General features: G+C 37.4%; 1 protein-coding gene across 2 annotated transcripts; it reads right to left on the bottom strand.

Moving 5' to 3' along the window:
* Window positions 1–885: 885 nt before the first annotated feature.
* On the bottom strand, window positions 886–11,107 carry agxt2 (alanine--glyoxylate aminotransferase 2). Of its 2 annotated transcripts, XM_059024818.1 has the most exons (14): window positions 10,777–11,107; window positions 10,588–10,676; window positions 8,864–9,054; window positions 7,959–8,082; window positions 7,272–7,366; window positions 6,418–6,511; window positions 5,863–5,956; window positions 5,010–5,110; window positions 3,963–4,055; window positions 3,098–3,230; window positions 2,792–2,880; window positions 2,227–2,376; window positions 1,608–1,706; window positions 886–1,330 (listed from the first exon to the last, which is right to left on the bottom strand). In XM_059024818.1, exons 1-14 carry the CDS (start codon window positions 10,865–10,867, stop codon window positions 1,226–1,228), a joined length of 1,548 nt encoding a protein of 515 aa, XP_058880801.1. In that variant the 5' UTR covers window positions 10,868–11,107; the 3' UTR covers window positions 886–1,225. The 2 variants fall into 2 exon arrangements, with proteins under 2 accessions (XP_058880801.1, XP_058880808.1); XM_059024825.1 differs by lacking the exon at window positions 10,588–10,676 and having other exon boundaries at window positions 10,777–11,106.
* Window positions 11,108–12,187: the final 1,080 nt, after the last annotated feature.

The following is a 12,187-nucleotide window of genomic DNA, read 5'->3' on the forward strand; positions in this document are numbered from 1 at the left end:
TGGTGACTTTATTTGCACTATTCGCACAGTAAGCTTTACCCAGAAAATACATTTGCTTCTGTATATCCTTAAAGGAAACTCCCTAGTTGTAAGCAGCAGCATTTTATTTATTTATTTATATATATATATATATATATATATATATATATATATATATATATATATATATATATATATATATATATATATATATATACATACAGTGCCTTGCAAAAGTATTCACACCCCTGACCAATTCTCTCATATTACTGAATTACAAATGGTACATTGAAATTGTGCTGTTTGATATTTTATTTTAAAACACTGAAACTCAAAATCAATTATTGTAAGGTGACATTGGTTTTATTAATGTGTGGGGGTTAAATACTTATGCAAGCAAGATATTTCAGTTTTTTATTTTTCTTAAATATTTCCCAACATAAAACCAATGACACCTTACAATAATTGATTTTGAGTTTCAGTGTTTTAAAATAAATATCAAACAGAACGAAATTTCAATGTACCATTTGTATTTCAGTAATATGAGAGAATTGGTCAGGGGTCTGAATACTATTGCAAGGCACTGTGTGTGTGTGTGTGTGTATATATATATATATATATATATATATATATATATATATATATATTTTGAATGTGTGTTTTTTAATCTAAACAAATAATGCATCAAATATGTTAATGATAATGAGTTATGATTCTGGTAGTGCCAGATGTGGAGGTTCGGATTACTTTGCACATCAAACTAATCATTATTTATAGAACATTTTGCAGTCGCTTACAAAATGCAAACTTACTTGAAGGATCGTGTTTGCTGTTGTGATTGTGAAAAGCTGGGGGCAGAGCGGTAATGAAGTTTTTTAAAAAAGAAATAAGCAACCAAACCATAAATAAACAAGAAGACATTTAATTTAGGGATTTCAAAGTAGTCAATTCAAAAATTGTAGAAACGCAACAAGTTCTATGAGCACTTAACATACATGTGTTTTGCTTGTAAATAAGGCGTTTTAAAATGTAATTCAGGTTAAGGCTTTTTATAAAAAGAAAGTTCCTGATTCTGTAAACAACACTTAGAAATTGTAGTCTTGATTAAAACTATAAAATATATCAAGTCTATCAGGTCTCATTGTGATATAGGATTCAGATGTGTCATTTTAATCTTCTGTGCTGGTTAATTACTAATTCAAGGAGGGATGTGATGAATGTTCTTTCATTGTGCCTTGACAGCTTTTTATAATCTCCTCTCCATTTGCCTCTGTATAGCCAGGCCAAAGACTGCAAGTGCAAAATCAGCATCATCTTTAGTGATGCACATAGGAGGCTTGATCCGGAATGTCTGTAAAGCAATTCAAGAAACATCCGATAAGAGAAGTATTTTGGATTTATCAATATTACAAAACAGAGCAAGAAGGGTGGCATTAGGATGATGAGAGATCAAGTGAAAACATTTTAACTGCAGTCAGTCTTAACAATAGTATCCCAGTTCTGTAATGTATTACTTGGTTAGATTAGACTAATCATATGGTGCATACATACAGTGAAATTTAACATCCAGATGTCTTCACATTTGCAGGTCTTCTATTTTTTTTGTGAAATACATTTTTTTCTTTTACCTGTCCGTAGACTCCACCCTTTCCAATTAGCAGGCCCATGTCTTTACAATCTTCGAAGATCTCGTTCATCTCTACTCCTGGTAGTGGCTCACGGCTTACCTGGGCAGGACAGCCAGAAACAAAATTGTGTTGAGCTGGTACTGTAGTTGGTCATTAATTGATGATATTGGAGTTCTTCTCAGGTGGGGAGGACCACGGTAGGTAACACATTTAAATCATATTGATAAACTAAATTGCAATTGTCAGTCTCTTTGGAAAAGTCATGTCAGGAATGAGGTGCATTAGTGAAGCTTACAAAGAACTTGTGCGTTATTAGGAAGTTAATGTTAAAACCTCTCCCTTTGATTCCCTTAACATAAGTTTCAACATTTTACTGATAATGCTCTTTAAACAGGTTATCCATCTCAAGCTAGGACTATATGTTCCCATTTCTAACAGGTACTATAAAAAACATAATTGTGGTGCAGATATTACTATAAAAAAATAACTTGGGTGTGACGGGAGATATATGGGTGATTAATGATGGATTTGGGGTCTCCAGTTGTAAATTTATACATACCATATATATTATTTAATAGAGGGAAAAGAAAATGCAAAAATGTGACTTGAATTTACTCACCTTGTCCTTCACCATTTCAACCCCTATGAGAAGCCCTTTTCCACGGACGTCACCAATGATATCAAATTTATCCCGCAGTTTGGCAAGTTCAGTCAGCAGATAGGTCCCAACTTGGGCGCTGTTTTGCTGCAAACCATCTTCCTCAATGGTCTAAAATAAAATAACATACATACATACATATAAATATACATTTAACCTGGTTTGTCTGTACATGGGCCTGCTAGGCTAGTTTCGCAAGCACACAAAGGTGTTTCAATGAAAGTTAAAAGTAAGGGTCTAGTGTTCAGTAATGCAGACGAGAAACATGCAGTGGCACATTTCATGATAGGTACATAACAGAATGACTAACAAGAGAATTGTCACACCCATAGTTAATACAAATGAATTTTTAACAACTATACATTAGGATAACTATTTAATTTAGGGTATACATATATGTTTTAAGATGGGTAAAAAAAGCATCTTAATTGGTGTCCTCCTTTCAGAATAATATCACAATGGTTTATAATGGCTATTCAATGATGTAACATTATACAATTGCCTTCATAGTATTAAAAAAAATTACATCAAGCACTGAGGATGCTATGCTACAGGCAACTGGGTTTCCTCCAAAAGTATTGAAATGTGACCCCCGGGTCAATGCATTTGCAACCTCTGAAAGAAAAAGAAGATAGAACATTAAAAAAAACTCCATTATAACATTCAAAATGTATTTTGTATTTTTAAAGGTTATACATACATTTATGGCTGTGAAAATTATTCAATTAAGTGATGTTTGAATTGTGGTTTTACCTCATGACAATTCTTGTTAAGCAGTTACCAATACTTTTTTTTTTATTGCTCAAGACTTGGTTTTGTCGTGTAAACTCACCTTGTGTGGTAACTATAGCTCCCATTGGGAAACCATTTGCAATTCCCTTTGCCATGGTAACAATATCTGGAACAACGTCATGGGCCTTGAAGCCCCACAAGTCACTTCCTGTACGGCCAAATCCAGTCTGAACCTGAGGACAGACACTTCTCAAATAAGGATTGCAACATCCTTCTATAGTATAGTTTTTACTCCCAAATAACTTATTGTTATTCCCCTTCTGGTTGCATTACCACATACAATAATACATAATTGTATATTCAAAATATTTGTACATTTTACTATAAATCTAATCATAGTGGCCATATACAGCAATTACCTTTAATGTTAGGTAAGGGATTTATTGATGTGCACACATATATATATATATATATATATAGTGGATTTATGTTGGCTGCTCTGTGTGTCAAACACTATCTCTGCAGAAACAGTTTGGAGTCAATTTCCATAAATATAGCAGCTATGTGCATGTTTCAGTATTACCTGTGGCTGCGTTTATATTATAAAATGGGAGTATGATCAAATCCCAGTTGGTCTTGTTGCTTGATCCATTCTTTTAAATAATGTTTTTAATGCTAAACAATTAAACCCATTATTACATATAAATACATATTTATACTTGCTGAACTTGGTTCAGTGGATCCCGTGTTCCAGTTTGTGTATTTATAAATGTATACATCTTTTAGTCTGTTTACGGAAGTATCATGTGATGATACAATCATCTCACCAAGTGAAAAATGATTAGCAGTTGTCATCAGTCAACATAACTATATATTTAGGTTTGCTAAATTTTATTTTGAAATACTTAAAAACACACCATAACCCAATAACCCAGCCTTAAAATCACCATGGCAACCCATCTCACCTCATCAGCAATGCACACTCCTCCTCTTTCTCGGACCAGCCTATAGGCCTCCTTCAGGAACCCCTTTGGATATTGAACTACTCCTCCAATACCCTATGAGATGAAGAGCACAGCCGTATACTGTTGAGTGCCACAATAGTTCAGCTCCAAAAACACCCCTAAATGCTATATTTAGAAGCTCACTTAAGTGTACTTTCTAAATAGAAAAAAAAAACTAATACACAAGATTGTGTTGTTTCTGAAGATGTCCGTTAGTGCCCACTTCACATACTGTAGATAAAAAAAAAAAAGAATGGTAAAATATTTTTTTTCTACAAATTATTACATGCCCTCCCACAACCTCTATAATTTGTGGACTCATATTTTGCTACATGCAGCCTTTGTACCAAATCCAAAATGAATCTGTGTATATCTTCAGTTAACTGGTTCAAGTTTACAATGGCAACTGCAGAACCTTTTTTTTTTTTTTTTTTTTTTTTTTTTTTTTATAAAAAAAAAATTATTTTTACCCCGGTTTTCACCCCAATTTAGCATGCCCAGTTATTATCTGTATCCCCGGCTCACCGCTCGCAACCCCCCCGCCGACTCGGGAAACGGAGGCTGGAACACGCGTCCTCCGAAACGTGCTCCTTCCAAGCCGTCATTTTTCGCACTGCAGATCCACAGCAATGCCACCAGACCTATAGTGCCGGAGGACAACACAGATCTGGCGGCTCCGCTGCAGAGCCACAGGCGCCCTATTGGCCACAGGGGTCGCTGATGCGCGGTGAGCCGTGGATTCCCCTGCCGACCTAAGCCCTCCCTACCCGGGCAGCGCTCAGCCAATTGTGCGCCGCCCCCTAGGAACTCTCGGTCACAGTCAGCTGTGACATAGCCTGGATTCGAACCTGCGATCTCCAGGCTATAGGGCACATCCTGCGAGGAGCGCCTTTACTGGATGCGCCACTCGGGAGCCCGCAACTGCAGAACCTTGATAAAAATGTAAGTGAATAATTATTCTCCTATTCCAAACTGTTCATACCAGCTCCTTTGAGGTGAAGCTCCTACCTGTATGGGCTCAGCAAAGAACCCAGCTATCTGCTGTGATACACTGGTATTGAGAACTTCTTTGAGCTGTTGAATGTACATGTCCTTTGCTTGGCAACAATCTGTTTCGAGAGTACAAACAATATTTGAATACTTTCTGTTTTCTACAGTTTAAGGACAGATTCCTACAATGCAACAGACACTCAGAAAGGTGAATTCAGGCATTTAATACCATTAAATACAGAAGCTATTGCAATTATACACATTTGGAGTTAAAGAACTACATATTTTGAACAGTTTTGTAGAATACATTCTTTCTATGTTAGGAATATTTATTGTAGCAATAAATACCATTGCTTGACGCTGCTCTATAATACTATTAACCAAAGGCAGCTTAATATAAAATAGTGGATGAGAGGGCTTTACTCCATTTATATTGCAACCGTTACATAACGTACAGGCAGTATAACCATTGGCTTTCACTATCAGAGCACAGTGACAGTTACAGTGTAATTAAAAATAGACCTTAGGCAGAACACTGAAGGTGTTTGTGATATTGAAAGTCATAAGGTTTATGATTAAAATATTAACTTACTATGTGATTTATAAAAAAAAGAGCAATACTGTGCAGTAGAAATTAGTTATTTACAGAATATAGTAAATGTTTAAGAGAGTGACAGACTTTGCACTTTTTGGTAACACATTGTATGCAATTTTTCTAAGATCTTTTGGCGAGTTTTGTTTTAGGTTTTTATAAATATCTGTGCTGGGTTGTTTGCTGTTACAGAAAAATAAAACAAGGAAGGAAATGTGAATCTTTCTTAGGATTTCCCTTCACCTCGTAGGACTGATGTGCTTTTTAAAATGTACAAACCTGGGGAGCAGTTACATTCCCGAATGGTCTGAACAGGTGAATCGCGACAATGACTTCCTCCCCACGGACCACGGAAGACATCTGGGCACATAGTCTAGATGACCGAACAGGAGAGAAATGAATTCTGAATAAACATGGTTATCTAGCCAGTGTAAGACGGTCGGTACAGGTGGCCATCAAACTGCATTGCCAAAAACCATCAAGATACTCTTGTAGAGTAGATTTGAACTGGGAAAGATCCTTATGACTTTCGTCTTCAAGGGTGTTTTTCCACCATTAAAAGCGCCTGTTAACCTTTCATTCTGCATTTAACTCCACACTCATTTACAACTGGGATCGTATGCATCAACCAATCCTAGGATTACTTATAAAAAAAATAGTGGTGGATGCAATCCAGAAGGGACTCCCTGGTACTGTAACATGCTTTCAGAACCCCACTACTTACTCTTTAAGGATGAGCTTAGAACTATACACATCATCTTAGTATTTCCATACCTAAAGGGGTTTCATTATTTTTTTAGTCAGACAAATCCATGCCTAAAATGTAATACTTACAGTATGGCAACCGATTCCGGTTGCAATTGGGTATTTAAAGGCAGCCATTGATGTCAAGCCCATAGCATAAGGACTGGCACCATGGTATCCACCTCTGTATGGAATAATTATAATGAAACAGTCTGAGACAGTTTATAATTTCATTACAGATATTAAACTAATACTTAAATATGGTTTCATTGCTTTTGATTTAATTCTCTTACAATTAGTTACCAAGTTAGTCCAAATGAGATGTGAGGATGTGATACTCTTGGAACGTCTCTCATTAACTGAAATGTACAGGGATACCAGAGTGCAGTACAGTGGACTCCTAAATATTAGGCTGACCACCACCTCCACTATGTATGTTTTTTCTTATGTTGGGAGGATTCATCCCCGTAATGTTGGTAAATTCAAAATTAGAGCAGTCAGTATCATGACATGGTAGATTACCATAACATATGTGCATCCACTGAAGGTACGTGTAAAAATGTAAGTGTGACATATGGACAGACATTCCTACATCTCCCTATATTCTGAACCTCTCAATCACTTAAATCAATGTCATAAATGTAAAAAACCTTCAACAATATGGTGGTTAAAGCAAAGGGCTTGTAACCAGAAGGTCCCCGGTTCAAATCCCACCTCAGCCACTGACTCGTTGTGTGACCCTGAGCAAGTCACTTAACCTCCTTGTGCTCCGTCTTTCGGGTGAGACGTAATTGTAAGTGACTCTGCAGCTGATGCATAGTTCACACACCCTAGTCTTTGTAAGTCGCCTTGGATAAAGGCGTCTGCTAAATAAACAAAAATGGATATCCAAAAGACTTTGTCTGCTACCATTTCTGTTTTGTTTTACAATTAAACAGGATTACCTGAAAGTAATGACATCAAAGTTCCCCGTGTACACCCTTGCCATGAGCATAGCAAGGTCATTAGCCTCCGAGCCACTGTTTGTTAGGTAAATGACCTGAGGATACAGATAAGACAGTTTGTTTTAACTCAGTGCCCCATAACGAACCTTAAGAGTTCAACACCAATCAATCTGAAAACACCGGTTATTCTCTGCACCATGATGTCATTTGCAACAAAAGCAATTTCCTATGGCTGGGACTGCAGTGTTTGGTATTAAGGTCAGATCACAAGCATTGGCAGATCTTATCTCACAATTGTGATTACAAACACACTGTTTATTAAGTTACAGAATCCTCTGCAGTGTTTAAAAGAAGCACACTACTTTACCATTGCTGTATCCCGTGTTGTCCATAGCGCAGCAATTTTTTTTTTCTTACAAAGCCGTGATTGTTTTAATATTTTTTATTCAAACATCACATCAACTAGGGAATTACTTTGTTAAACTTTTACTCAGGAACGTTTGAACGTTTTTTTTTTTTCACCTGGTGAATTCTGCCGAGTAAATGTAGAGAAATTAACTGCCCAGATGACTTATATTTCAAAATATATTTATGTAACACTAAGATAATGTGTGTTAAATCGATCATTACCTCCAAAAGGCAGCAACCACTGTTCTAGAACTTGTGCTTGCAATCAGTGGTATTTACCTTCAGTGGGTCTGGGAGAAGCGATGCAAGTTTCTCTGCATACTCGTGGATTGGTGAATTCATGTAGATGTTTGTCGTGTGCCACAGTCGTCCCATCTGTTTCTGGGCTGCTGCATTCACCTTTCTGGGTAGAAAATGTCAAGCAATGATAAAGATAAAGCCCTTAGTAAATGACCTTCAATGGGAGTGTTGTGGTACTACAATGGCAATGTCATTTTTCTGTATCAAGGGGCAATAAGTGGACAAGTGCAGCTACATTACAATGGCATAAACCATTTGTTGAATGTCACCACAATGGTAACATTTTCATATTTTGACTTACCAATGGTATGAACCATGGTGTCACATCAGGACCACAGTGCAATATTCCAAATCCATTGTGTAATCATTACTGGTAATGCTGTGGTCTGGTAATTACTCTGCAAGTTTTTCTCAGGGTAAAAATGATTTTCTAAAGGTATCCCAATGGTAAAATGATAAAGGTAAGTTATTTAGAAAATACCAAGAACACTACTATTGCAGTCATTTCTTTTTTAAAACTGTTAGTCCTTAAAGGCTCAATCTTTGTCATATTTAATTATCATAGATTTTTTAATGGCGAATACAACACTTTTTACATATACAAACTATAATTCATATTTAATCTCACTAATGACTAACTTTAGAAAATTTGATACACACAGTTAACATGTACAAAAGATAAGTTCCTAACAGTGCATTCATAAATATATATATAACCTTATATAACCTTTCTGAATCCACTATTATAACCTTATATAACCTTATCACATCTTTCGTACATGTTAACTTTTTAGAATTATTCTTTGGGTGGATAACCTCCACTGAATTAAACCAGCACATACTGGGGGGGGGGAGGGGGGGGGGAAATATGTTGTGGCACTTACGGATGGCAGTGTCCAACACTGACAGTGGCCACACCAGAGAAGAGATCAAGGTACCTCCTCCCGTTTATGTCCCAGAGCCACTGCATGTAGCCCTGATGTACGTGCAGATGTTTCTTGTAATAGGTGTTCCTCATGATTATGGGGTTGCAATTTCTCTTTCTGATCTCCAGCATGCGTTCCCCAGACAGTGACTAGAGCCAGGATAAAAATCATTAATCTATGCAGCACCTTTTGTAGCATGCAAACTAAATACAATAGGTTACCTACTTTAGTGCTGTAATTCCATGTTAAAAGTGTGGCATTTAACATAGCAAACAGTAATAGTCAAATGTACAGCAGACTGTTGCTAACCTGAACCCAGTGGGGCCAGACCCTGTATAATTTAGTAATTTGTTTTTAGTTCTAACCTGTGCCATGCTAAAAAGCACTTGTCTAGTGATTGTTTTATGTTTTTGATATTTATATTTCATTAAAAACAAAAATAACCCTTTGGAAAAATACAGGTTGTGGTAGGGGCTTTACTTGCCTATCAAAAATTAGGATATTTAAGTTTGGTTTCTGGATTAAGTCAAAGGTCTCCACTCCCTTGTCTTGATTTAATTATACCTCCATAAAATTACATTTATTTATTTATTTTTTTAATATAAAGGTGGAGTGGATTACACACAGACATGTTTCACTTCAAATAGATCATCCTGGTTTAAACCATGACCACATAACCTCAGCTGCTACACTGTATCTCAACTTGTATTATTTCAGTTATTCAAGAGAAAAGACTAAGTAGTAAATTGGGTAGGGGTAGGTGGTAGAATGGGTATATAAAAGGGGATATGATAATAGGCAGAGTACATCCACAGTTTCTCGTGATAGGTGTTGTTTGATTACATCACAGCTGATTGGAAATGTTGCGGAATTAATGTACACTTGACTGTGGGGACATCTCTTAAAAAAAACAGAGGGAACTTGATTGCTCGATGCTAGGCTGGCTGTCCTGGTACACATCTCTTTATCTGTGCGTTTCACCACTTAAATGAGCACAAATTAGTGATAAGATGGTTGTTGACCAAAATGTTGCGCTGTACCTGCATCACTGCCATCCCGATAAGAAACAACACATACAATTGCAAAACGCAGTTAGAAAGCTTGCTATCTTTGTTTCTATATCATAAAGAAACAAACTGAGTGGGGTCACCCAGTTGCTCGTATCAAGTTGCCAGTCTTGGCTGGGGTCACACAGAGAGTGCTTTATTTTGTGTGCTTCTACAGGGCCAAAGAGATCAATTGGTTGGAGTGTAGAGTAGTGGGTAGGGCTCTGGACTCTTGACCGGAAGGTTGTGGGTTCAATCCCTGGTAGGGGACACTGCTTCTGTACCCTTGAGCAAGGTACTTTACCTAGATTGCTCCAGTAAAAACCCAACTGTATAAATGGGTAACTGTATGTAAAAATAATGTGATATCTTGTAACAATTGTAAGTCGCCCTGGATAAGGGCGTCTGCTAAGAAATAAATAATAATAAAATAATAATAATAATATAGTTCACCTCATCTCACTTCAGCTACTGTACTGTACCACGAGGCTGTACGTTCTCAGGCTGGCCCTGTCTCCACGGTTCAGTAACTTGGTATAGTTCGTTGCTTAGGTTCGCCAGCCGATTAGCTTGACAGCTAATAAAACTTCAAATGAATTGGTCTCACACAACCACGTATGTAAGGCTTTAACTGACCTTATACTCCTCAGGTTTAAAATCACAGGGAGGCATTTCTGGAAGATCTGGTGGCAGTTTATTTACTGCAGATTTTTGCCACAAAGCACCTGTTTAAGGGAGGGATTATGTAACAATAATTAATTTTAAGCAAATGCGAAGCTAACAAGTTGGATTTGCACAGACGCATATGCATATCGGTTGACTTACCGCTGAGTCGATGAAATGTAGCCTGGTTAACAACCGGACCAAAAAAGTCCTTTCCACCTGGTAAAGTAATCCTTGAGAAGGCCTGAAACATTTTCTTTTTTACCGAATAGAACTATTAACGGACTGTACACTTTTCTTATGGCGCACGATGAATGTGAATATTAGAAGAGGCAGGAGCGCGATTGACCAATACGAGAGAAGAACTTCTAACTTTCTCCATGAACTTACAGCGGGGGGCTAGGGCCCTGCCTCACAGGAGAAAATAACAAATGACGTATCAATCAGTAAAAGGATACAGCGAATTCAACGCGGTCCTGTCAGTGTGTAGCCCTGCTGAAACCAGATTTAGCTGGAGATCACTGTATATGGGGACAAATGTGTACTGGATTCCAGTTCAATGTCCAATTCGTGTAAAACAAATAAAAAAAAGGTGCACAGGTTCATGTCAAGTTTAAAACCACAGCAGACAAACAGTTCTGATCAGGTCACAGCTGGAAAACAGATTAAGGGAACAAACCGTTAACTTTAGAACTGCTCTTTTTTGTTGCCCATCTTGTATAGAAACAGCTGCTGTTTTACAAACACTCGTTTCACAAAGTCCACCAGACAGCCACCAGATTAACATGATTTTCTCTCACCACCAAACTTTGACTGGGGACAGCTGGCCCTTTTCACAAAGCTTTTACTCGAATTATATGTTATTATTATTATTATTTTAGTTTGATCTAATTCAGTTATGTTTTTTATACATTCATGTTTGACTTCTTTAACAACACTCTAGGAAAGTATTCAATACCACCATTTCTTTCACGAAAACAAATGTTCATATTTGGGGAATAGGGCCACAGGTGATAAATTACTCAAATATCCCTTACAGGGCTTCTGTGATTGCTGCAATGCTTACTTAGCCCACAAGGTGGCTGTAGTGCAGCAAACATTCAAAGTAATAATAATTATTATTTATTTCTTAGCAGACGCTCTTATCCAAGGCGACTTACAATTGTTACAAGATATCACATTATTTTTACATACAATTACCCATTTATATATTTGGGTTTTTACTGGAGGAATCTAGTTAAAGTACCTTGCTCAAGGGTACAGCAGCAGTGTCCCCCACTGGGGATTGAACCCACAACCCTCCGGTCAAGTCCAGAGCCCACATTGCTGCCCCTAACCACTACACCCTAACAAGCTGCCCCTAAAACCAGGCACAGAACGATGCAAAATGCAACAGCACTAGGCCTGCAGCTTGTTTGACCTTCAATTATTATCCCCAGCGAAGATTAATTCCCCCCTACCTGGGATTGAACCCACAACCCTCCGGTCAAGAGTCCAGAGCCCTAACCTCTACTACATACTGCTGCCCATGATGTCCCCAGTCACCAAAAACTGCTTAATCCATGAAGCTGTG

The sequence above is a fragment of the Acipenser ruthenus genome, chromosome 1 (genome assembly GCF_902713425.1).
Source record: "Acipenser ruthenus chromosome 1, fAciRut3.2 maternal haplotype, whole genome shotgun sequence".
Taxonomy (NCBI): Eukaryota; Metazoa; Chordata; class Actinopteri; order Acipenseriformes; family Acipenseridae; genus Acipenser; species Acipenser ruthenus.